We start from the raw sequence: 26407 nt of genomic DNA, 5'->3' as shown, positions 1-26407 counted from the left end.
ATAATGAAGGTGATTTCACAAAAGAATGGATATACTCAAGGAGAAAGTAACACATAGTGGTGCTCAAGAGAGCACAGAGACTGGGACAGAATTGTTCCTGAGATACCTCATCTTGTTTCATGTGCATTTATCACCTCTTGTGTTAAGTGTTTGGATTCAGAGGAAAAGTGAACCGTAGGTCCTGTCCTCTGTAGCAGCAGCAATAACAGATGGGGATGTGTTCCCAATCTAAGTTCCAAGAGGATTGACCTATGACCTGTCCGAATTGTCAGGGAAACCTTCCCCAGGATAACAATAGCATTAAAATGTTGATGACACCAAGTCTATCTGGCTTGAGTACTGAGGGTGAACTATGGCCACTACTCAGTTTGATTTTGGAAATGTCTTAATTGGATACATTCACCACACAGAGATCTCTGCTCTGGTATTACAACCTTAAGCCTGAGTTGGGGTACAGCTCAGTGATAGAGAACCCGCTTAGCATGCACACAGCCCTGGTAATTCCCAGCACTATAAAACAAACAAAATCCCTTAAGCACATGTTTATTGATGATTACTTAAGTGTTCTGGACCTGCTTCTCCCAGAGGCAGTTAGAACATGCTAAACTGGTATTGCATAAAAAAAAAAATTAAAAAAAACACACAAGCTTGTGCATTCAGCAAATATAGCCCAGTGAGCAACAGTCAGCTCACTCGTCAAGAGGGGAGCAGGGCATCTTGCTGCCTCCGGGTGAACACAAGCGATGAACATGGAGAAAGTCAATTCCATGGACTTTGGAGAATTTGTGGACGTGTTTGGAAATGTCATTGAAAGATGTCCTCTGATTGCAGCAGCTGTCTGGTCCCAGCGTCCGTTCTTTGACTTGGAAGATTTAGAGAAGCATTTTTTTGCCTTTATAGATGCTCTTCCACAGTCAGGTAAGGCTTCAGTATTGGCACTCAGTATTAGACACAAAAGGATTTCAAATAAGCTTATCAAAATGTTTTTAGAGGGGCTGTGGTTGGTAGCTCAGTGGGAGAGCGCTTGCCTAGCATGTGTGGGGCACTGGGTTCAATCCACATAAAAATAAATAAAATAAAGGTATTTCCAGGCATGTATTTCCTGTAATCTCAGTGGCTTGGGAGGCTGAAGCAGGAGGATTGTGAGTTCAAAGCAAGCTTCAGTAATTTAGCAAGCGTGGCCCTAAGCAACTCAGCGAGACCCTGTCTCTAAATAAAACATGAAAAAAGGCTGGGGATCTGGCTCAATGGTTAAGTGCCCCTGGGTTCAATCCCCAGTAATAGATAGATAGATAGATAGATAGATAGATAGATAGATAGATAGAGATAGATAGATAGTATTGTGCCCATCTACAATTAAAAAAAAATTTTTTTTAATCTTTTAGAAGCCAAGCACAGTGGTACATGCCTGAAATCCCAGCAACTCAGGAGGTTGATGCAGGAAGATCACAAGTTCAAAGCCAGCCTTGGAAATTTAGTGAGACCCTGTCTCAAAATAAAAATATAAAAAAGGGATGGGGATGTAGCTTAGTGGCTAAGCACCCCTAGGTTCAATTCCCGATACCAAATAAATAAATATATAGGTAGATAGATGTAGACATATAGATATCTTAGTCTAGTTGCTTATACTTGCTACATTTAGCTCTTTTTATTAGGTTTAATTAATCAATGTCCTTGGGTTTAGTAAGAAGCTGCGCACTTGCAAGGTGTTAGGCCCAAAGTGGCTTGAAACAACTTACGTGAGCTAAGGTAGAGTCACTGTTAAATATTAGACATGGAGGTCACCAGGGGGACCCGGGTGAAAGGCCTCATAGTGATTTAGAGGCCAAAGGTCAGGCCGAGGGCCCACCCCCACTTGGCCACACAGTGTTCACTGTGGCAATGTCCTGTATGTGAGAGAGGTGAGAACAGATACCAGGAAACCTCAGAGGGTAGGGGAAAGAGCAAGTGGCTGACATTTTTACCAGAAAGGGCTAGTTTGGAAGTTACTACTGAGGAAAGAGAATTCATTCAGATCAGGGACTCCCCAGAAGAGTAAGGGGGAAAAGAGGAGAAACTGAGGAAATCCTTCTGGAGAAAGGGAAATGAATTATTGGTTTCTTCTGGGGAGAAAAAGAAAATTGAGGCGTTCCTGGCTATGGACGGGGGAGGAGAGGGGTGGCGGTTTAGGCCAGCCTGCGGGACTGATGGCCTGCTGCGCAGGGATTCGGAGGCTGAGGGTTAGCAGCCCAGGGTGCTCCATACCCTGTGGAGGACCTGACATGCCACAGGGGACGAAGGCCACCTTCACACAGTGGCCTTCCATAGACACCTGGATCCGGGAATGAGACCTGCAGCTCTCCTCTGTCCCATGAAGGAGACCACAGAATTTTGAGATCTGCATGGCCTCCAGTTGTCAGATGAAAGTCTCCAAAATGAGGAACTCAGTTAAGTTCATTTGGGGCACATCTAGGAAGAGCAGAGGCTGATGTTATAAAAATCAAACTGACAGATACGTGGGGGCTGTGTTGACATTCACCCACTTCTTGGGGTTTCTTCAAAGTTCTGGCAGCCACAGGCTCAGATGTGAAGGGGACTGACAGACTTGGAGTCCTCTGACCCACACTGAGCAAGGTGACTCTGGCTTCTCAGCTCAAAGCCTGCCAGGTGAGCTGGAAGGAGCAGGGGACTATGGGAGCCCAAGCTCACAACGCCTGACCAGAAAATAAAGGAGGGAAAATGAAAACCTCTTCAGCCTCAGGGGGAAACCACATTGAAAAGGTTTTCATGACATTTTCTATCAGGAGAAGGAAAATCCCAGGATTTGACTTAAACCCCCCAAAAATGGCAGGGCCAAGGAGGGAACATATTAAAAGAGAAAGACAGGATGACTCAAGTTTATTAGTCATTGATTTGTCCAGTTATTCAACAAACATTTGAAGTTTATTACTCTATACTTGGAACTTAGATAATAAAATGAAAATATCCCCTTTTTATCTTCTTTCCCACCAACACTCACCCCAAGCTGTTTGACCAGAGGTTCTGTGGGGTGTGGGGCAGGCTGGGGTACTACCTCCCTCCTGAGGCAGGTTTCAATATCCTTCCCGATGGGGTGGAGCCTGTCTTCCAGCTGGTGTTGGAACTCTAGAGCACTCAGTGGGTGGAATATTAAGATTTGATAGAAGTGTGCTCAACAAATGAACGTAACTATACCTGAGGTGCTGTTGATAGAGGGTGGATCCTAGTATAAACTCTTTCCCTCATGTTTTAACTTCGGTGATTTTAGTATGGGTCAGAGGGACAAAATAGCTGGAGGGAATTTGGGCCAACTGGACTGTTCTTTGCTTCCACAGTAGATAGCTCTTTGAGGGGAACTCCCTGCTTCTCAGCCCTCTCCTGGTGTCCGGGAGGCAGCTGGGAGCAGAGCCTCCATGCTGTCCGGGTGGCTGCCTGTATCTAATCATCTTAATGACATTAGATAAGTAATGTTAGCAATGGTGATAATAATAACAGATAGCCTGCATTTATTGAACTTTTACCACTGGTGTATTCCAGGTACTTTTCCAGACACTTTGTATTTGTTAACTGATTCAATCCCTGTAATAATCCTTTAAAATAAGTAGTGCTATTAGAATTGGTTGTCCCATTTTAGAGATGAGAAAACTGAGGTAGACACAGAGAGATTAATTTGAATAAGGACACTCAGCTAGAAAGTGGCAGAATTAGGATTCTAATAACTCTCTCATAATCGTCCCAGTGGCTTTTGAAGAAAGAGGCAGAACTGGAGTTAACCCAGTTCCAGTGAATCAGATACAGAATCTAGAAACAGTATCTAAGGGTATTTATTATTCATTCACTAATTAATTCAATTCACATTAATCCTTGGTTTCTCAGACTCCATGTTTTGTTGTTCAAATAGTCAAATAAAACGATCTATTGCACAGTGTGGCAACTACAGTGAATAATAATCTATTGTTACTTGACAGTTGGTTAGAGCACAGACTTTATTTTATTATAGTCCTGGGGTTTGAACCCAGGGCTTCATGCATGCAAGGTAAGTGCTCTACCATAAAGCTACCTCCCCAGCTTATAGATTTTCGGGGGAGGAGGGGATTGAATTTAGGGGCACTCGACAGCTGAGCCATATCCCTAGCCCTGTTTTGTATTTTATTAGAGACAGGTTCTTACTGAGTTGCTTAGCACCTTGCTAAATTGCTGAGTCTGGCTTTGAACTTGAGATCCTCCTGCCTCTGCCTCCCGAGCTGCTGGGATTACAGGCATGCACCACCACCCCCAGCCTAAAGTATATATTTTTAAATGTTTTTAACATCAAAAGGTAAGTATGTGGGCTGGAAATGTAGCTCAGTGGTAGAGTGCTTATCTAGCACGTTAAGGCCCTGGGTTTCATCCCCAGGACCACAAAACCAAAAGAAAACAAAGTAAGTATTTGAGGTAATGGATATGTTAAATAACTTGATTTCAGCATTTCACAATGCATACATATGTCAAACATCAAATTTTTCACCATAATATATACAACATTTATTTGTCAAAAAAATCAAAATGGGATTTATTGCATAGTCTAGCTTTTGCCTTTGGATAGTAAAGAACAAACTGGGTGTAGTAGAAAACTAGAAAAGACCTTAGAGAGATGCATAGGATATGGTAATTTACCTGGTCAATGATTTGTTTTAGGTGATCTAGGAATACCATTGACAGACAACTGAAAATCAATTTCTACAGTAAACTAAAGTTGGCAGTCCATTTAGGTTAGAGATAATGATGATTGGCCAGTAGATGGCAGTACAGGATCAATGTTTGGCTCCTGCCCTACTTGACAAAGCATCCTCTTTAGCCAGTTTCCCTCAACTAGCCTTGAAGGGAAAGGCTTCCCAAACAAGAGGAATGGCTATAGTAGAAGGAGGCAGGTTGAAACACACCCACAACTTGAGCCAATTCAGGACTAATTGGTGTTAAAAATCAAAGAGTGGGCTGGGATGTAGCTCAGTGGTAGAGTTTAGCAACCACAAGGCTCTGGATTCAATCTCTAGCAACCTCCCCACCCCCACCAAAAGCAATAAAATTTTCCTAAGATTTAATTACACAATGATGTGATGTTTCAGAATTAAGTAATGCCATAACTTAATACTTATCAGAGAATAGATTTGTTAAATTAATGAAGCAATTAGATACTAAGATTTCTCTTATATACAGGCTAGAAGAGGTTTAGATCAAGCTATTAAAATGTGTTCATTTGGCCAGGCACCGAGGCACATACCTGTAATCCCAGCTACTCTGCTGAGGCAGGAGGATCTCGAGTTCAAGGTCAGAGCAGGCAACTTAGTGAGACCTTGTCTCAAAAAAAGTGGGGGAGCTGTTGGGGGAATAAATTAACTATAGAGCACCTCTAGTTCAATCCCCAGCAACCCTGAAAACACACAAAATATGTTCATTTGTTTATTTAGTCCAAAAATAAATAAATAATACTCCTCCTCAAGAGTGATATGTTGGCTGATAAATGCTTTCTGAGCGCCCCTTCTGTATGATTCATGCACCATCATGGGCACTGATCAGTGCCTTCAATGGTCTTATATTCTAATGAAGACAGAATTAACATAAATAAATGTGATTCTTTCAGATTCAATAAATCATTAGAAGAAAATATGTATGTTGTAGAAAATAAAGGAGGTCATTCTTAGAAGGTGGAATTTAAATTTAAAACCAAAAGATAAAAAGGAAGCAGTCAAGACATAGAATGAGGTTACTATGGGAAACGGTACCTGGGTTTGGAGTGAATTTGATATTTGCGGGGACACAGAAAGACAAAAGTGATTGGAGAGTTGTGACGAGTGGAGGGATGTGAGGGGAAAGAATCAGACAGGGTCGGATTGTGGAGAGCTTTTCAGGTAAAGAGTTTGGTTTCCTCCATGTGTAGTGAGACACCATCAGGTTTACCTTTTAAAATGGTTGTTGTGTGGGGACCATATCAGGTCCAGGGAGATCAGGTCCAGGGACTGTTGTAGGAGTAAAGTGAGAGATGGGCTTGCTTGGATTACGATTGGGGTAGTAAAGATGGAGAGATGTCACTGAATTTCTAGAACAGATGTTAGAGACAAAAGGATTATTTTTAGTGGATTTGATGGGCAGAGAGGAAGATCAGAAACAAAGACTATTAAGGATAACTCCTAAGTTTTAGTCTGAACAACTGGGTGGTTGGTGGTGCTATTTTCTGAAGCGCTGAAGACCTAGAATTGGGAGGTAGAGATGGAAGTAGGAAGTTTGCTAAGTCTGAGATGCCTAATAACCATCCAAATGAAACTGGTAAGTATTTAGTTGGAACACAGCAAAAAATTCAATGGAAAGCTAGGTGCTAACCTAGATCTATGTGTCACCAAAGAATTGATGGTATTTTAAACCACAGGACTGGATTAGAGCACTTAGTGGGTAAATGGAGAAGGAAAGCACTGAGTCCTGAGTCCTAGAGTACTTCAGTGTAGAGCTGGCAGAGCAGGATCAAAGAAGTGAGGAGAGAGTCGACCATGTGATATGTTAAGGAGAAGGAAGAGGATGGGCATTAGGCTCTGTGCTCGGGCAAGATGCCTGTCTGTCTTCTGTGATCCTCAGGAATACAGGTTGGTTTGGGGGTGGGACTGGAAGCTTGATAGAATGAATCTGGAAAGAGAAGTGAGAAAGTAGGTCACTAGACAACTCCTTTGAAGAGAGGAAAAGGGGAAGGAGAATTTAGAGGACAAAGGGAATCAAAGGAAGACTTCAGTTTTGTTTATGGGATGAAACATTCTAAAGCATGTTTGGAAAGGATGGGGGTGTACCAACGGATATCTGAAATTGCAGAAGCAAAAGTCTGAGAAAGAAAGGGGGCCCTGGGGCCTTCAAGAACACAAATGGAGGGGTTGGTATTTGATAGAGGGGAAAATCATCTCATGCCAAAAAGTGAGAACACAATAGTGGGAACAGACTCAGGGAGGCATGTGGACTGCTATGGGACTCTGAGCAATTGTCTGCTGGTCACTGGCCACCCTTGCACCCAACACACACACACTTTCTTCTCCTCTGGGAACAGAGGGTAGGTTATGCCAGGAACTCTTCTATGTGCAGATTCACATCCTGTAGTTCCAGCAATACACATCCACACCTATATCTTTAGAAGTGATAGCCAGTAGCACAATCAGTAGTCCAGAAATTCAGGGGGGAAAAAAGAACAGGCAGCATTAAAGATGTTCTTAGAACCAATTAGGGCATCGGGATGGCCCAGGAGCACCTGGGCATCCCAGGTGGGGGAACCCCCAGGACTGGAGACAGCCCACAGTCTCCAGTCCTCCCCTGGGATTTATGGTCATAGCTGGAGTAACTCTAGGATACTACATTGGTGGGGTTTTGGAGTGAGGAAGGGAGGGTTCTTGCTGCAAACCTATATGAGCTGGTGGACACAATTTTACAGCACAGGAGGGCTCAGTGATTTGGGGCAAGGAAGGTTGAGTCTTGGAGCAGGTCAGGTTGTATTTCTTTTGGGTAGCTCACCATCCCCTGGCGACTCCTCCCAACACCTCTTTCTATTATAGGCAGCTAAAGGATGTGTGTGTGTGTGTGTGTGTGTGTGTACACACATGCACACGCCTGCATGCTGGTGTTGTGTACATTTCAGTTCCTCTTTTTTCAATCTAATCTGCCTTTTCTCTGCCCTCTTCTCGGTCCCCTTTCTCTTCTCTCCTTTCCTCCTGGCCAGAGTAGAAAATACATGCTCAGTCCTAGGCAAACATTAACCCCAGGGCGATGCTTTCAAGATGGGAGATAAATCCGAGGGGAGTGAGAAGCGAGGTGCAAGGGCAAGAAGGGCAAGAGGCAGATCTAGCATTCGGGAGACCGAGCTGCTCCGCCACCTGCGGCTGCTCCCCGAGTGCACTGGGGATCAGGTGCAAGGGGGCTATGGGTGGAAAGACCCCCACCCACTTCCCGAAGCTTGGGCTGGTCCTGGAAAGAGTAATAAATGGGGGGATGGGGAGTTGGAGCCCCCTGACTGGGTGAGGGGACGGACCGACTGCTTCGAAACAGTATGTGAAGAGGAGGTGTCCTGCTGGTCCTGGCAAAGGCTCCATAACTCGCATTTCCTATTTCCGCGCAGCCAGGGTGGTTTGCTGGTCCCGGGACTGGGTGGTCGCGCAGGGTGGATGGATGGGGGGATCCTGGCGCCGAGCCGCGTGGCGTGGCACGGCCAACCCTGGGCCCAGGGTTGGGCAGCTCCCCCAGGGTGGGGAATTTAACACCCACATTTTCGCACCATCCGGCCAGCCCAGGCTGGACACGGGGAGCAAAGGAGAACTAATCCAGCTTGCAGTGGCCAAGGGGCAGGGCACCCATGGGAGGAGCTGGAAAGCAATGGTGATAGAGAGGTTGGATTATTGTTGAGTTTCCTTTTGAACTCTCTTTAACCTTGCTCGGCAACCAGGCCCCTAAAAAAAAACAAACGATTGGGATTTGGGGTGAGGGTCCAGGTGCAGTCCACTGAGTGACATTAGACAGGCCACATAACCCCTCTGAGCCTTCATCCAATACTCTTACTAAAACATTATCCACCCCTCAATTCTTTCTAACCCCCCAAACTTTGGTGCATGATTTGATAGCATAATCCTAACCATGCTTTTATTGGGCAGATACTATACTGTTTGAGAAAGAAGGGGCTACATCATAAATAAAGTTTAAAAAAAATCTCAGCTTTGTCGATATGTAATTTATGAAAGGGTGCATTAAATGGTCCCCATTTCCAATAGAACCGCATACCTATTCCCAGTGCCAAAGGCAGACAATGGCTTTATTGAGATAGGAAGAGCCAGGGACTTCCTGTGGTACCTTGGTCCAGTTCCACTGGGTTTACTACAAGTAATAATAATGACTATTGATGTTTACTAGGCATTAGGCATGTGCTTTGGGTAAATGAATTGTCTCTAATCCTCACAACAACTCGGCAAGTTAGGTGTCATTGCCCTAATTTAACTGATAGTCACTCTCTGCTTACTGTATCTTGCTTAGACAGAGGAATTCTAATTCTCTCTTTGGAGTGCTAAGCGGAAAGATTAGCCAGGGCTCAGAGAAAACGCCTGGGTTAGGAATTGGGATTCCAGGTATTACAGCAGAGTTTCCCAATTTCAGGCCTAAGAGATTAAGTGAAGCTTTATTCCAAGAGAACTCCCGAAGACTCTTAGAAATCTACAGTGGAAGAAGGGGAATAAATCCCTAGCAGAGTGGATGGTGGGTGGCTGTAATTTTCCTAAAAAGAGGAAAGTCACTTGCATTCAAAGGGCTGTGGAATTCCGGTTGGAAATGGGTTTCTTTGCAGCTAATCTCCGAGGCGCTTTGGATGCTGGATTCCAGAAACCCAGGACTCACACTTAGGATCACAAAATCTTGGGCATTTATTTGCCAAGCCCCATGGATATTATCCCAAGGATCCACCCCGCCCCTGCCTGTTCTCCTTTGGAGCAGAACGAAACTCATTCCAGGGCTTTTGCAGGAAGTCTTCAGGCCCTTGCGTCCGGCCCCTTTCAACATCAAAGCCCCCCTGAGAGCAAAGGACTTTGAAAAGATACGAAATGCTCGGCTCCTTATCGCGTCCCAGCTCTCTCCCAAGCAGGTCGTAAATTCCGAGCCTCCGCGGCCGCCCTTTCTACCCTCCACTCTACTTGCCCCAAGGTCTCAAAGGACAAACTTGTCACTCCCGCCCCGCCCCCGGTCCCGGTGGGGACCGAATGTTGCGGGGACAGAGGGTCGCGAGGTCTGGGGCTTGTGAGAAGGGAGGGTGCAGTGGGTGCCCATGCGCCGCCAGGACGCCACTATCCCGGGACCCGTCTTCCCTCCCTCAGCCTCCTACCGGGCGGGGCGGAGTAGGGGGCTGGATTGGGTCGGCAAGCGGCGACCCCGCGGAGCCAGCAGCCAGAAGCGCTGCGCTTTCTCCCAGCTGCTTGGAGAGGAGCAGGCGCCGTGACACGCTCCCACCGAATGTCTGTTTCTCTCCTCAGGACAGGAGGGCATCCTGCGCTGCCACCCGGACCTGGCGGGTCGCGAGCAGCAGCGGGGCACGCTCACTGCCGAATCGCAGCGGGAACAGAGCAGCGCGGGCTTGACAAGCCTGAGCGCAGAAGAGCGGCAGCAGCTGGAGAAGCTCAACGCGCAGTACCGCGCGCGCTTCGGCTTCCCCTTCGTGCTCGCCGCGCGTCTCAGCGACCGGGCGGCGGTGCCTAGAGAGCTGGAGCGCCGGCTGCACTGCCAGCCAGCGCAGGAGCTGCGCACCGCCCTGGGCGAGGTGAAAAAAATTGGCCACCTGCGCCTTGTCGACCTTCTCGGTGCCGACTCCTCCAGGCTGTAGAAGCTGCGCGAGCTGGGGACCCCCGGACGCCTGGCTGACCCGGCGCTGGGCGCGCTGCGCTGGAGGCTGACTTGGGCCTGGAACGGCGTCCACAAATGCGCACAAAGGAAGTGGAGAATTGAGGCAATCAAAGGAGTGATGATGAGCCCTTTGTGCACCCACCCACACGTACACGCGTCTCCAAAATATTTAGATAGTTTAGTGCTTTGCCCCGATTTATCCAGCTCACTGCTTCAATTCTTCACCCGCTTAGCCGCTTGCCGACACCACCAGCCTTTGTGGATTCCAAAGCGCTTAACCAGCTCTGGTTGGCTCCCCCACCCTCTCCTGCTAAGCCTGATCTGCAAAGCAAAACGGATGGAAAAGGGATCTTTTATTCCGCAGCGGTTTGTCGGCTTGTTTGTTTTCCTTCTCCCACTTTATTTGCTGCACCTGACATTTACATGTGAGCGGAAGCGACTTTCTCGCTCAGAGGCACCTACTAAGCCGGAGCTGGCAAAGCAAAGCGCCCCTTGGTCTGGGGCTCCGGGGAGCTGCAGGAGGGAAGCTGAGGGCCGGCGTTGGAAAGGCGCTTCGTGGGGGCGGGCGCAGTAGCTGCTACTTTAAGGGTAGTGGCGGCGGGAGGGCGAAATGTCTCTAAACTGTACTGGCCTGAAGGTCAGGAGTGGGTGGGCCTCTTGTCTTTCCCGGACGTGGGCCTGGGGCGTGGACTGCCTTCCGAAACCAACAGTTATGAAAATAATAATATTCATTTTGTGTCATGATGGGTATTGTGAACCCCAAAATGAAGGCGGTACCCCCATAGTGTTGATAAAATGGAAGAAATCTGCAGAAATCTTTCCAGGTGGAGTAGGCCTGCTTTGGGGAGCTTGTCGACCTCGGGTTTCAGATTTGAGTTGGGCGGTTCCTTGAACCGGAGGCCAGAACACCCACTGGGGAAGAACATCAGTATCATGCAGAAGGAGCCCACCACTGTTTCCAAACACCACCCCCACACACGTGTCTCTGCACCCCCCGCCCCCGAAACAGGCCCCAACAAATATTCCTTAGGAGTATGTTGGCAAAAAACAAACCATCCATGTCCTTCCCAACACAGGCTAGGTAAAAAGGTAAAGGAAGAGTTGGCCCTTTTGAAGACAAGGACTTCCATTAGTGACCGACTTAGTTCAGGGCTTAGCTACAGCAACAAAACAACAAGCACCACCACCACCACCATCACGGACAACAATAACCTCTTCTCTAAGAAGAGCTGGGCAGTTGCACTCTTGGTTATGCGGCTGATGGTCCATAAAAATAAATTCCTCCAGAAGAACCAGGAGTTTTAGTGGAGGAACCACTACCTGCCATTCCCTCCTCACAGGTGTTCCTTTCTAGTAGTAGGAGTGAAGGTAAGCAAAGCTGGTGGTGGTGGTGGGGGGTGTCAGGGAAACAGGTAGCCACCAGCATCCCAGGCCTGAACCACTCCTGGGTGGAGGTGCACCAGGTGCACATCAGGCGGGAGCTTCCAGGACTCGGTTCCTGTAACTCTGGGCCCCCAGGCAAGGTGCTGCACCCTAAGCCTGGAGCTAGACGCCCTCTGGTCAGGGTAAGTTGGGGAATTTCCTAACACACAGGAGGACTGCAGCTTGATGAAGAGGATTTTTTTTTTGAACCAGGATCCAAATACCAGAGGCTGGGCCTGAGATTCAGAATAACCCACTGTAGTCCAAGCACTCCGCCCAGCCCTGAGGTGAATCCAAAGCCCTAAAATGCAGAGTCCACTCTCTTTATGTAAATGTGCTCAGCCCAAGATGCGAAGAATCCACCCGGGCAAGATTCCCCCAGCGCTATTTTTAGCCAGTGTGACCTGAACTTCTCAGGCACAACCCGCTGTCTCCAGTTACACTATTACATTTCAACAGTTAAAATGTTGCCCGGGAAATTGTTTATTCCCGCGGAAAAAAGGGTACGGGTGGAGGCAAACGCTGGATCTGTCTTTTTCGTAGGAGATGGGGGTTATGGGACGAATGCTGACTGCACCAAGCCTCTTCCAAATACACCTGAGCGCTGGCAGCCGTGATGTGGGCGTGGGGCAAGAAAGGGCTGCTGCAAAAGCCATTGTTAATGTCTCTTACTTTCCCCTTTCTGAGCAGCAAGAGGCTGAGGCCGTTTCCGAGTCATCTGAGACTGCCGAAGTATGGCAGGGCAGTTTTGGGGGTGGGGGCATATCTTGGCTCAAACGCCCTGTGCTTCTGCAGCCCTTCCCTTGGCACAGACGCTTTCCTCTCTCTGGTGCGCAGGATACGGGAGACAAATGCAGGCTGATGGGACTGGGCCACCAACTTGGATCCAAGCGCGCTGGCTCGCCAGCCCTGGTTGCTCAGTGAAGAGACAGCTCCGGGGCGCGCTCAGCAATCGTCAGGGGCAGAAATAATTGGTGCAGGCTCCAGGATGAACAATTAACATCTTGCTTATTAATTCGTTAAAAACAAAACGAAAAGAACCTTGATGGCAACGCTAAGAAGAGTTGGAGGGCGAAGATCTGATTTCAATTTTTGTAATCAGACAACCCATTCATGCACACACTCTTAAGAGGTGGGGGCGGTTTCACCAATTTTCACGTCCCTTTAAAATATCAAGCCCCGCAGGCAAATGCTGCGCAAAAAAAAAAAAAAAAAAAAAAACGACCTGAGAGAGCAGCTTAGGCTAGGAATTCAGAGCCAAATCCTAGTTACTCACTCACCTCTGTAACTGGGGCCTTTTAAAGAATGTATCTGAAGTGGTGGACTTCTTGGTCTGTACGCCATAGGGGGTCTACAGACGCCGATGTAGGCAGAAAGGAAGCGGGGACAGGCAACACTCACATTCTACACATGACATTTACTCGTTTTAAATTAGACATGAGTCCAGAGAACAGCTATAGGATATCGATTTTTATTTAATAATAAAGACTCCCCCCCGCCAGGAAATGTTTACTGTGATACAAATAGTAGATGGAGACCTTCTTTGACTATTGGAGAAAATCTGGGACAGAATTTATGGAAAATTCACCATTCAATAAACTAATAAACTTCAGTTAGCAGGTGCCTGTGAAAGAAATAAGTAGTATTAGGGAAGTGGTCAGAATTATAACTTCAGAACCTTATTGTTCTAGTACTATTCTGTGTAGGGGATAGGGTAGGGTGGAGAGTTCGGATTCCCTGAATCATGCTGGTTGGTTTTGTATTGGGAATATGTTTGCAGGGTGGCATCAGTAGCCATAGTAATAATTAACATCTGTACAGACTGCTGTGGGTAGCAAAGAACACATATTATTAGCTCATTTAAGCTTAGGGACTTGTAAAGCTATGAGACCTTTGGAAAATCACCTAACCTCTCTGGGCTGCAGATTCTCCTTTTTAAAATAGAAGAGTTACACAGACTTAAGACCCTGACTCTCCTAGAGAAAGCAGCTTGTCAATGGGCCTAGTCAATCAAGAAGAGTGGAACATTTATCTGAGCTTCTTTCCTCACCAGTCACATAAAACTTACCCTGTAGAGCTTCCTGGGAACAAATTTTCATATGATAAACAAAGGTCATTCGGGCATGATACAATGGTGAGTGAACAAATGCTAACTGAAGGCCCTCCATGCCAAAGCCAGGTGGTAACATTTGGCTGAAGCAGACCTGGAGAGATGCTGGTTCTCGCCAGCATCAATCAGTTCTGTTGGGATGGAAGCCTGGGGTCCCTAGGGGGCACCAATCTATAAGACTCCCCGCCCCCGCACAAGGCCCTCTGTATCAGGGATTTAAATCTTTCTCTGTGTTCATCTACCAGACAGAATGACAGTGTATTATACAATTGTACAATGTCCACAGACCCTAATTTCAGAACAAAGGAAGAAAATGGGCAACTACTAGTTATTTGAATAACTTATACTCAATGAGCAAAACCAAATTTCTGTATCCAACTATTACCCCCTCTCTTGAGGCTTTTTATTTTCTTTTGATCCTCTGACCATGAGAATATATTTTTAACAGAGAAGCAGGGGAAAACATGTATTCCCTGTCAATAATCAGAAAACTTAGTAATCCCTCAAAGAGAAGTGTGATACAGCTCTGTGTCCTCCTGTGATCTTGCTTAGATGCGATACAACTGTAGTCTACAATGACCTCACATGAATTCAGGAACTTTTCCTCAGGTAGACAGAACCAGGCACCCAGAATGCTTAGCAAGAAAATAGTCTTCACTCTGTAGGGTGAGGGCCACATCTGCTCCTGTGAGTGAAGCCCAGGCAGCTGTGGGCAGCTGCGGCCCCTCCCTTCTGTTCAGGATGAACGTGTTTGGCTCCATTGTGGCCTGATGGGGCTGGACAGGTGGTGGACTCTGGGGAGGCCCTACAGAAAGGACACTGTTATTGATTTCCTTCCCTGAGATGTTAGCTGAGTGGGCTGTGACAGGGCAGGGTGGGGTTGTTGGGGGTCAAATCGTCCATTATTGAGTCTTTCTTTGTGTGAGTGATTGTTGATTGAATGAAATGGCTGAAAGTCTCCCTAAACTCACAATTAAGTAGAGATTGAACAGGTTATTTTTTTTTCCCATAGCACTATAGACTGCCCAACTGAATAATTTCACCAGAATACATTCTCTTCCTTCTCACTCTTTCTAAATTCTCCTGGGAATTCAGGTCAATATGGGGAGAAGGTTCCTAGTGTGGGAAGAAGAGGAGTTTTGGAAGGGCTTCATTCTATGAATAATTTCCTTGATCTAAAAGAGATTCAGAAAGTAGACTTGTGCTGAGGTGAATTCAAACGGCCTGCCCTATCAGGATTATGTGGGCCATTGGGCTTCCCAGTCTCTAGGAGCTACAAATACTGGGCAGAGCAGGATCCCCTTAGCAGGAGCAAACACTGGGGACCTTTGAGCAGGGAGGGAGCTGTGTCAATGATCTGTGGATTTAAGGAGTGTCTCATCTGCCTGGTAGGGCAACCCGCCCCTTCCGGCAGCTTCCTGCTCCCCATCCCCCTCTGGAGCCCCTTCCAGCGGGGATCCTAGAAGCTGGGTTCCTCTTCAAGGAATGTGAAATGGCCTCTATATCATTAGAGGAAAAAAAAAAGACATCCCTTTGATAACCTGGTGGGGCTGCCCTACCCATCTTCCAGTTGCTTTATTTACCTGGATCTCTTTCTTCCCACCCTCTCTTGCCCTTAGAAGTCAGCTCTGGCTGTGGCTCTGTGTGCTTGCAGCCTCAGCCCCAGCCCAATTCCAGCCCCAAGCTTCCTGAACAAGTTCACCTTCTGCAGAGTGATTGCCGCAGGCTTCTTTGACCCCACATTGGATGGATGATAGAGAGATACAGAATGGAAGGGAGTCTCCAACTACAGGAGTAGGGTTAGGAAGGCCCTTCCCAGTCCCTTCTTGGGTATTCTCACCTAGGCCAGAGAGCTCTTAAGAAGTTGCCGAGCACTTTGGGCCCCCAAATAAGAAAGTCTAGAATAGGATCATAATGCAGGTGGCCCTGTATTCACCAGGGCCATAGGCCTGCATTCCGAGGCTGGAGAACTGCCCCAGTCTAGAGTGGGCCTCTAGAGGACAGGCAAGAACCCCCAACTTGCTAACCTGCTGGGGTTGTGTATATATAAGACACCCAGGCTTCTTTATCATCTGCCAACTTCTATAGATGCCAGAACTGATTCTACAACCCTGTTTCTTCAGGGGACCCAGCTGGGCCCTCTTGGCAAAGAGGGGAACACGAATATTGGGGGAACACTTTCACTCAGAGGAGATTATCAAAGACATCATTTACCATCTCCTGTCCCCTCACCAAACAATCCAGACCTTAGGATTGTAGGCAGGATCATGTTAATGCCAGAGAAGCCTTTTTTTTTTTTTTTTTTTTTTTTTGGCCATGAATGAAAGTATTGGTTTTCATCATGGTTGCCTTTCTTGGGCTCAAGCACTCTAAATCTTAGGTTTCTCTGTGGCTTCTCCAGCTCTGTGATCCCAAGTTGACCCACTAGAGCCAGAGCAACCCTAGTTGCTCCCAAAGCAGTTGGGTGCACAGGCTGGAGCCCTTTCTCCAGGACAGAGCACAGAGACACAGCTGGAAAATGGGGACAATTAGCCAGCAGCCGGCGGCCGAGGTCATAAAAACTCAGGAAGCGGCCACCACAGGGCCCAGGGAATGGCTGTCCCTAATAAAGCGATTGTTCCAAAGAATGCCAACATTCCGAAGATACAGACTTGCCTCAGCCTGGGCTTCCAGAGCTCAAGCCTGGGAGGGGGTCAAGAGGGACGGAAAGGGGAATTGTACCCAGGAAGAGGAGGAAGATCTTTACTAGATCAAAAGTCTGCAGTGCCCACCACTTAACCTCCCACATTCCTGCCCCATCAGGACTGTGAAAACATCCCTTTCTGTCTTTGCCTGGATTAGGTTTCTGTAATGGGGTTTGCAATTTAATTCTGACTTTATTTCTTGTGAAGTGAAATGGCACTTGGTTGTCCCAGTCAGGCTTTTGGGAAGTCCTCCAGGAGGACCAAGTGGCAGCTCCTACCTCTTGGGTATACAGCACCTGACTCCTGCATAACCTTGACACCCCCACTTTTAACCTTCTTCCTGACAAAACTCAAAAACACTGGAGGAACCAGAAAGCACAGGTTCCTGCACCCCTAGGCTAGTTCTAATAGTGCTTTGGTCTCTTAACTAGATGGCTTGGTGATTGTCACCTGAATGAGGAGGGTAATGACACCAGCTTTGTCTCTGATCGCGGGAGATGTGAGAATCAAGGAAGATAAAGGACACTGGAAAGTGCTCTAGAGATGAAGGGAATAGTGACAAATATCTGAGAGAACCAACAATTGCAGGTGTTCAGGAACAAGAGCCGGCAGCCTACTTGGGTTCCCAGGGAACGCAACACTGGGCAGTCAGCTGCCTCGCTTTGTCCTTATACCCAAGCCTTGCAGCAAAGCTAATTCTCAGAGAGGAGGCAAATGACCACCAATGGTGCTCTCCAAATTATTGCTAAAATGGAGATGGAAATGGGTGGAAGCCTATTCCTGCTACCTCTGTACTCCTGTCTCATTAGTTCCTGATCCTGACCTCAACACTCCTGTCCCCAAATGGCCATTTCCAGATCTGGGCCCTCTGGCCACAGTGCTCCCTAATTGAAGAGGAATTCCTTCTCAGCCTTTGTGCCCTCGGAGCTTTTCATTAGCAATAACTAATAACGGCCCTGGGTTGCCTTCCCATTCCCTGGAGATGAGAAACAGAATGTTTTACTTTGTAAAGGGGAAAGGATTTTTAAGACAGATATGATGTAAGACACAAATACAAAGGTATGTATTAGCAGAAACTCTGGACTCCTTTTTTCCTTGATTTTTAGCCACTTACTTTAAAATAATAAACATATGAGTGTACGTCGCTGAATTTTCACAAAACCTACACACCATGAAATCAGTACTTTGTTCAAGAAATAGAAAGTTACCAACACGCTGGCCTCCCCCTCCAGATTTCCCTCCAATTACTGCCCTCCAAGGCAAACACTAGCCAAACTTCTACCACAGGCTCATTGGTTTAAGTTAAGACGTTTGATTCTTGAATATTGTTTTAATGAAATGCTTTAACAATTCAAATCCAAAACGTAAGATGAGTTCGAAGACGCAGCCTAATTTATCTTCTGTGGAGGGCGAGCAACTTCATTTGGTAAGAAAATAAATAATTAGCAGTGATAGTTGCTTGGGGCAGCAGCTATCCAGGCCAGGGGCGCAGGGCGAGAAGGAATCGGCCCTTCTTTTAGGGCTCCGCTCCTCATCCCATTGGTTGGTCAGAAATGTTCTCATCAAAGCAATGGCTTTTTATTTTTTTTCTTTTCTTTTTGGGACAGGAGTTTCTTGATCGCCCTCTTCCTGGCGAATGCATAAACAAGACTGCTCCTGTCTGTAAACCCAGATTCCCACAAGATAGCTCTTTCTCTCCCCCTGGCTTGGCAAGTCTCTTGATTTCATTCTTTGAACCTGTGATTGGAGGTTAAAGTGCGCCAGGTTGGAAGGAGGAAGCTCTCAACAATAAAGGTTTGAATATTTAGCTGTGATCAGGTCGCTGCTCTCTCGCGAGTTCCCCCGCCCCTTATCTTTTAAAATGCAAATCGGGTTTGGGGGGGTTGTGCGCAGAATGAGCGTTGCGCCTCGACGTCTCCAGCCATTGGTGTCTGTGTCATTACTAATAGAGTCTTGTAAACACTCGTTAATCACGTAAGGCCGCCGGCCTGGGGCTCCGCACGCCAGCCTGTGGCGGGTCTTCCCCTCCTCTGCTGCCTAGTGGGAAGGAGGTGGGAGGAAAGAAGGAAAAAGAGAGGAAGGGAGGAGGCAGGCCAAAGGGAAGGACCGCCTCAGAGGCAGAAGCGCCGCGAGGAGCCAGTGGAGCACTGCGCGGCTGGGGCGCAGCCACCCGAGGTTTCTCTTTCCCCCACACCCTTTCCCTATCGCCCCTTCCACCCCCACCCCCGGCAACCTTCAGCGTTCCTCCCTAGGCAGTATGGTGAGGTCTGCTCTCAGGCCCTCGCCACCATGTACGTGAGCTACCTTCTGGACAAGGACGTGAGCATGTACCCCAGCTCCGTGCGCCACTCTGGTGGCCTCAACCTGGCACCGCAGAACTTCGTCAGCCCCCCGCAGTACCCGGACTATGGTGGTTACCACGTGGCGGCCGCGGCCGCTGCAGCCGCGAACTTGGACAGCGCTCAGTCCCCGGGGCCGTCCTGGCCGGCAGCATACGGTGCCCCGCTACGAGAGGACTGGAACGGCTACGCGCCAGGAGGCGCAGCGGCTGCAGCTAACGCGGTTGCCCACGGCCTCAACGGGGGCTCCCCGGCCGCCGCTATGGGCTACAGTAGCCCTGCCGACTACCACCCGCACCATCACCCGCATCACCACCCGCACCACCCTGCCGCCGCGCCTTCCTGCGCCTCGGGGTTGCTGCAGACGCTTAATCCGGGCCCTCCCGGGCCCGCCGCCACAGCCGCTGCGGAGCAGCTGTCCCCGGGCGGCCAGCGGCGAAACCTGTGCGAGTGGATGCGGAAGCCAGCGCAACCGTCCCTCGGAAGCCAAGGTAAGCTGTGGCGGCGCCCTACCCAAGGGCCCTGGGAAGGCGCGCGCCCAGCGACGGCTGCTGGGAGGGCCCTGCGACCAGGGCTCACAGAGGCATCCCAGGCTATCTGGGAGCTTAGGGCCCGGACAGGGAGAGGGAACAAGTTCAGGGAGGCTCCGGGGGCTTCACTGGCTGCTGCTCCTGGGAATGGATATTTGGGGGTCTCACCACCCTGGGTTCAATTTAGGGCGGAAGAAAGGCTTCCTCTTTCCAAGAATTCCTCATTCACAACCGCGGGACACCTTTGGGAAGATCCCGCCAATGTTGGCGTGAGCAAGACATCGCTCACTTGCTGCCTCCTGCACTCCTTGAGCAGCTCCTGGCCGCCGAGAAGGAGCTTTGGACTCCCCGCGGGCCGTATCTACACAATCTCTCCCCGTGCCGTTCTCCCCCATCCAAGCCACCCCAAAAGAGAGGCGGGTGGAAAGAAAGGGCGGCGAGGCTGCATGTGGGGCCACGTTTGGCCATTTAGGCCAATTCGAGGGGTTGGAGCTACAGAGAGCAGAGGGACCGAGAAAGCTGCTGTCGCCGGAAGAAGGTGCTGACCTGGCGCGCCCAGGTCCCTGAACCTTTGGTCTACAAAGGGATTATTCAAGAAAGAACCTGCGGGAGTCCTCTTGTGTCTGCGGAAAGAGCAAGAAAAGGGGGAGAAAATGCTGGTGCGATTCAACCGCTGCCCCAGACAGGGGTCATTCTTCCTGAACCTTTCAAGGATGGTGTGTGTGTGTGTGTGTGTGTGTGTGTGTGTGTGTGTTTCTCTTCAAGACTCAAGAGAAGTTCCCTCAAAGACCCTACGTTTGCCAGGATGTTGGAATGTGTGTGGAGAGGGAAGGAAGTGAGAATAGGAGTGATGGGGGGTCTTATTCGAGTCTCTTTATGCGGTGAAGTCTTCCCCAGCTCTGAGCGCTTCCGCTTTTCCCGCTTCCCTTCTTGTTGGCCCAGATGGCCCGCATTGCAGGTTATGGCCACTTTGCAGAGGTTTATAGCCAATTACAACCGTATAAATCAGAGCGCCCGTTGGGGGCTGTCTTTGAACATCGACTTCTGCGTCACTGTGCGCACGCTGGGAGCGCCCGGTTGGGAAATGCCGCGGAGTGAGATCAGCTTTGGGTGGGCTTCAGAGCCTTGGCGTTGTCCTTTCCCCAAGAGGAGGCGCCCTTGTCCTAGCACCGGCTCATCTCAGACCCGCGCTTCCCCAAACCCTCTTCCTACGGAGCCTGCTAGGGGTGCAGTTGGCTAGGGTCACCTGCGGTCTAAGAAGACCCGGTGCGTGTCGGGGGAGAGTGGCGGTGGGGCCAGGGTCGGATGCGGGGGTGGGGAGGGAAAGCCGCAGGAGCCCAGGCCGCGGGGTCAGCAGATGAGAGGCCGCTGTGAAGTCCTGCGCGGAGGTGGCAAGGCCGCGGTCGGCGCCGGGCGCCCTTGTGATGTTAATGTGGGGAGGCTGCGGCCCCGGGCCGAAGCCCGACTCCTCTGCGGAGCGTCATCTGTCAAGGGGTGGAGGGGGGTGGGTACGCGGCCCGGCCGGCTTTGATATACACCTTCCCAGCCCTGCCATTGTCTCTTTTAGGGCCCGGAAAGAGGGTGGTGACTTTCGCAGTCAATAATGAATTCTGACAAGTCCCTCTCATCCCTCCCCCTTTTCAGCCCCCCTCCTTGGTTCCCAGGGGGTGCGGGGCGCCTCCAAGGCTTTTGGGGCGCGGGCCTCAGAGCACACCGGGTCCTGGTCACCGCGTTCCCCCGCCCGCCCCGGACACTGAAAGGGCAGCACCCGAACAAAGGCCACTCCGAGGCACCCCAAGGCGAGTATCGCTCCTGGGGTGTTCGGCTGGGGGAAATATCCTGTGCCCGGCTCCCCAGGCCTGACGTGTCCTTTATTTTCTAAGCGGGCTCCAGTACCAGCCCTGTCTTATCTGTGCCTTATCTAGTCTGATTCTCTTTCCTCCTCTGAGCAAAGGGATTGTACCAAGGGCAGAAGCCCTGGGTTTCAGGCGGTAGGTAATGCGTGTGAATGCTCCCACCACGTACGAGGCTCCCGGCGCCCGGGACGTGTTAGTTCCCTTAGCAGGCGCGGGGTCGGGCTCCCAGCGCCCATTCAAATGCGCCTGCCGGGCAGTGTTTATGTTAATGCGCCTGGCGGGGAGGGGGATGAAAGCTGGCCGCCATTTGCTCAGTAGTGGTAATTCAAACAGAATGCGGTTGTTATTAAGGCATTGAAAGGGCTTTTCTTTGATAAGATCGCCTTGTCCTGCATTGTTTGTGGCTGTGTTCCCCTTTCAGCGGCTGGGGGAGCTCCCTCTGATCCCGCCTGTATCTTCCCAGGGCGCTTTTGTTGTGGTTTGCAAAGGGTTTTACCTGAACAAAGTCGGCCTGTGGGGCATTAAACACCTCCAAAGGCAACTCCCAGACCCTTTAGATCTTCCTGTACGACTGGGCACTGGGCGATTGAACCTGTTCAGCTGCAAGACCACCCCGACCTGGGACCCAGTCAGAGAAAAAACAGCTCCTGGCCAGGGATGGGACAAGAGCCGACCCAGGACAGACTCAATGGAGACGCCAGGCTCGGGCCTGCTCCCACAGCAGCGACACTATTTGTCAAGGCCCTCCAGTAAAACAATCAACCCAAGATTTAATATGTTGACTCAATCCAATGATCATAGATCACTGGTCAGAATAGCTCTAGTGGGGTTTGCAGTAGGAATAAATGGAGGATTAAAAAAGAAAAACTACCCAAGGCTAGACCTGGTTCCAGCAGGTATATTATCCCCAGCTGGAGCAATGATCCACCCGCCAGCATAGGTTACTGCCAGAGCCCAACTCAGAATTTGTTTGGAAGATCTGATATGTCTGCAAGATGATTCTGATGACTTGAAGGAAACTGTCAGCTCCTGCACCCCTCTTTCCATTTGTAGTAAAACATACTAACACTTATTCCACAACACATAGAACCCCAACTGTTTCCAGATGGGATGCTGGTCTCTGGTAGGTCTGATAATCTGGATATTCCTAGAGTCTGGCCACTCCCCCCCACCTTCCTTTGGTGCCAAATTTATTCTAGTACTATATTTGGTTTTTCAAAATGGTAAGCTGGGCTGGGTTCTGCTATCTTCTCTGTATGTGAAGTTTTAGTTTTTCTTAATTTTTAAAAACCACTTAACCCCAAGGTTAGTTTAGTTGCCCTGCTAGCCTCACACACTCCCTTTCCCCCAGGATCCTCTGGGGTGGGGGTGCCTTGTCAGACTTGGCAGGAACCAGCCAAACCCTCGGCCTCCCAGGGCGGTGGAGGAAGAGAAATGGCCCCCGGGTTAGGGAGGTTTGTCATTACCTATGACTGATGAGCTGCTTTGTGGTTCTCAGCCCTAACTTCTCCTTCCTGCACAGTGAAAACCAGGACGAAAGACAAATACCGAGTGGTGTACACGGACCACCAGCGGCTGGAGCTGGAGAAGGAGTTTCACTACAGTCGCTACATCACCATTCGGAGGAAAGCCGAGCTGGCTGCCACACTGGGGCTCTCTGAGAGACAGGTGGGAATCACCCTGTTCTTGCAGGCCTGGCTGCTGCTTGGGGGAGACCTCGAGAGAGAATTAGCCTGGCCAAGTGTCCACTAAGTTCTGTGGGATAAAAGAGCATTTGCATTTTGAATGCTTTTCTTAAAGGTTTCCTTCTACCTCTGGCTACATTTTCTAATGTGGTTGAATTTTTTTTTTTCTATTTTGAGAGCTCCTGAGAGGTGCAAGAAAAAGCCAAGAACATTACTTTAATCTTGAATTCCAGTTGGGCAATCAAGATCTATCAAAGACCAGTTTTTTTTTGTGTGTGCCCAGAATTAGAAAAAAAAAAATAAAGAGCCCAGTCTCTGCTCATAAAAACTAGAGGGATTGACTTATGAACACTCTCTATAGTCTACAAAGCAAAGCGAAACAAAACAAAAAGCAGGCCAAACTCATAGCCAGGAAAGTCCACATTAAATTTCATTTTCAGCTCCAAGGTGAGGAATATTACAGTTCAGTTTAGCTATAAAAGGCAAAGGTTGTCATGTGAAGTATACCCAGCACCGGCCTCCTTGTGCTTGTATAGGGAAGGACTTATAGCAAGTTTCTGTTTTCCTTGGTTTGGGGACTCTATACTTTACCAGTAAAGATTCCTTTGGAAAGAAACGTGGGGAGCAAGAAAGGAGGAGGACTCTTCTCTTGAGGCTGAGTTGGGTGTGGAAATGGCTCCAGGGTTGAACTGTTAGGGAGATATCCAATGAAACTTCTAGAAGAGTCTGGGGCTCCTTCATTGGAGAGGAAGATATTAGTGTCCAGTTCCTCTTTTCCTTCACATCTTCTTTTTTGCTCCACCTAGGTTAAAATTTGGTTTCAGAATCGCAGAGCAAAGGAAAGGAAAATCAACAAGAAGAAGTTACAGCAACAGCAGCAGCAGCAGCCCCAGCCGCCTCCCCAACAGCCTCCCCAGCCACAGCAGGGACCTCTGAGAAGTGTCCCGGAGCCCTTGAGTCCTGTGTCTTCCCTCCAAGGCTCAGTGCCTGGCCCTGTCCCTGGGGTTCTGGGGCCAGCTGGGGGGGTGTTAAACCCCACTGTCACCCAGTGACCCCAGTGGTCTGCGGTGGCCCCAGAGCAATTCCAGGCTGAGCCAGGAGGAGCATGGACTCCGCTAGCATCCTCAGAAGAGACCCCTTCCTTCCCACCTACAAACATAACCTACAAATCTAGCTCTCAGAGGAAAATTGGGAGCCAAGAGTAAAGACAAATGGGATTGGGGGGCCTCAAGGAAGACATCTTCCCGATTTTTTACTTTTTCCCCTCTGACTTTTTTGTCAGTGAGGATATAGGAAATGATCACTGAGGCTTCACTTGGTACTGACAGAAGTATTGCCTGGACTGGCTACGGTGACCAAGCCTTCAGTCCTTTCTGTCCCAGCGCTTTGCCTCCAGAATCTGTGGGCTGCCTCTCTTATTGGAGCTGAGGGGAGAGAGGGGACCAGCAACACTTGGAGCCAAGATGGCTATTTCCTGCTCAATGCCTTCCAAGAACCAGCTGGCCCTCCTGCCTCAGGGGCAGGCACAATTTAAACTGCAGAAGCCAGAGGCAGCTAAGATAGAAAGCTGGACTGACCAAAGACTGCAGAACCCCCAGGTGGTCTGTGTCTTTCTTCTCCTCCCTTCCCAGACCAGGAAAGGCTTAGCTGGTGCGTGTGAGTGTGTGGTGTGTGTGTGTGGGGGGTGGTGGTGGGGAGTGGACTCCAGGCATAATGTGGGAGGCCCCGCCCAGGGCCTTGTTTAGAAAGCCTGTCACCAGAGCTTCTCTGGGCTGAATGTATGTCAGTGCTATAAATGCCAGAGCCAACCTGGACTTCCTGTCATTTTCACAATCTTGGGGCTGATGAAGAAGGGGAGTTTTTTTTTTTGTTGTTGTTGTTGTTGCTGTTGTTTGGGTTGTTGGTCTGTGTAACATCCAAGTCAGCCTTTTAAAAGCCTTCTGGATCCATGGGGAGAGAAGTGATATGGTGAAGGGAAGGGGGTATCTGAACACAGCTGAAGTTTTCTAAAAAGGAAAAAAAAAAAAGATAAATGAACTTTTCAGATTTCAGATTTTGTAATTGATTTTCTTTAGAATTGGATGAAATTATTGTTTTCTAAGAAATGAAATACCTTATCTGTTGCAAGCCAAAAGTTAAAAAAAAAAAAAAAAATCAGGGAGAGGGTGGAGAAGGTTATCTGGGCAACCTCTCTTTACCCCGGAGCGTCAGAAGCCTGAGGGTGAAGGTACTGAGACCTTCCCTGCCCCCAAGCCTGAGTCCAGCCTTGGAGAGTGGAATGTGTGGTTCTCCTGGGGGTGCCTTTGGGCAAAATGCACATCTGAATGGTCAGCTGCTTCCCAGCTGCTGCGGAATTATGGGTGGGGGGCGGGTAGGGCTGAGAGGGCCTCCTCTGTCTCAGCATCTCATCAAATCCATACCCAGGCAATGCAAACACTAGGCACCCCACCCCCATCAGTGACCCCCTTCCTTCCTATGGATGCCCCACAACCCAGCGAATTAAACATAACTATTTCCCAGGCAACATTTCCATAATGAATCACTGGGCATTTCCTTAAGCTCTTTCCCCTATCCCGTGGTGTCCTTATCCCATCCCCATCCCACCCACCACAGACAAGATCCTTGCAGTGCTAGTTGCTTATTATCTGGTTGATCCGCTGGGGGCCAAGGAACTGGGCGCTCGACTGGGCCAGGGAAAGGAGAGCTTTCCTCCCCATTTCAATCTCCACCGAGGGAAGAAGCGCCTCAAGCATTGCTTTCAAAGGAAAGGCTGAGCCCAGCTGGGAGACAAGGAGGCATAAATGCCCCCTGCAGAACCTCCCTAATTTCGTAGCCCTTCCGGGTGGCGCATTCCGCTCCAGGATTGAGAAAAGGGCTCTAGGGGCAGAGCCCGCGGGCGCCAGGCCTTGGAGTCGGAGACAGGGGGAGGGGGCTGTTACGGAGATTGCGTGGGCGCCCGCTGGGCTACAGGTACCAGTTCCGGGCCAGGGCGATCCCCACTCACCCCGAGTCTCCAGGCGCAGGGAGGGGAAGCAGCCCCGCGCCCTGACCGCGCCCACACGCCTGTGCTCCGCGACGGCAGCCGTTGCTAAGCGTTGCCGTGAAACGCCTGTCAATAAACCTTGTTTGGACAGTGGAGCTAGAGCACAAGGGTTGTTTGCTTAGTGGTTAGAGGTTCAAAAGTCGGCATTGTCCCGCTGCAAGCGATTACAAGTTCTTCCCCTTCCCGGGGCTCGGCCCCCTTGTGCGCGGGATCTGGGGGCCAGGAAGGGGCGCTCGCTCGGCGGCTCTCTGAAATGCAGGTACGGGGCTCGCTGCTGTTATTGCCTGCCAAGGCTCCTGGCCCAGGAAAAGGCTGAGACCTGTAAGTTATGGCGCTTCGGATGCTGGGACACAGTGTCACC

At 49.4% G+C, this 26407-nt stretch overlaps 2 protein-coding genes across 3 annotated transcripts; both read left to right on the top strand.

Moving 5' to 3' along the window:
* Positions 1-650: 650 nt before the first annotated feature.
* Urad (ureidoimidazoline (2-oxo-4-hydroxy-4-carboxy-5-) decarboxylase) lies at positions 651-10740 on the top strand. The gene is made up of 2 exons (XM_015484175.2): positions 651-918; positions 10011-10740. The coding sequence occupies exons 1-2, from the start codon at positions 744-746 to the stop codon at positions 10355-10357; spliced, it is 522 nt and encodes a 173-aa protein (XP_015339661.1). The 5' UTR covers positions 651-743; the 3' UTR covers positions 10358-10740.
* Positions 10741-18697: 7957 nt separating this feature from the next.
* On the top strand, positions 18698-24817 carry Cdx2 (caudal type homeobox 2). Of its 2 annotated transcripts, none has more exons than XM_015484004.2 (3): positions 18698-19423; positions 22841-22986; positions 23810-24817. In XM_015484004.2, exons 1-3 carry the CDS (start codon positions 18883-18885, stop codon positions 24053-24055), a joined length of 933 nt encoding a protein of 310 aa, XP_015339490.1. In that variant the 5' UTR covers positions 18698-18882; the 3' UTR covers positions 24056-24817. The 2 variants fall into 2 exon arrangements, with proteins under 2 accessions (XP_015339490.1, XP_048656718.1); XM_048800761.1 differs by having other exon boundaries at positions 22841-23000; positions 23810-23939.
* The last annotated feature ends 1590 nt before the right edge of the window (positions 24818-26407 follow it).

The sequence above is a fragment of the Marmota marmota genome, unplaced genomic scaffold (assembly GCF_001458135.2).
Source record: "Marmota marmota marmota unplaced genomic scaffold, marMar, whole genome shotgun sequence".
NCBI lineage: Eukaryota > Metazoa > Chordata > Mammalia > Rodentia > Sciuridae > Marmota > Marmota marmota.
The sequence above is the reverse complement of the archived record's forward strand: the minus strand, read 5'-3'. Positions and strand labels throughout refer to the sequence as shown.

Bases quoted from the DNA above. Each gene is read 5' to 3' on its own strand.
- Urad (XM_015484175.2), top strand. From the start codon at position 744: ATGAACATGGAGAAAGTCAATTCCATGGACTTTGGAGAATTTGTGGAC. The intron at 919-10,010 runs GTAAGGCTTCAG...TTCTCTCCTCAG, and splicing joins AGATGCTCTTCCACAGTCAG to GACAGGAGGGCATCCTGCGC.
- Cdx2 (XM_015484004.2), top strand. From the start codon at position 18,883: ATGTACGTGAGCTACCTTCTGGACAAGGACGTGAGCATGTACCCCAGC. The intron at 19,424-22,840 runs GTAAGCTGTGGC...CTTCCTGCACAG, and splicing joins ACCGTCCCTCGGAAGCCAAG to TGAAAACCAGGACGAAAGAC. The intron at 22,987-23,809 runs GTGGGAATCACC...TGCTCCACCTAG, and splicing joins TGGGGCTCTCTGAGAGACAG to GTTAAAATTTGGTTTCAGAA.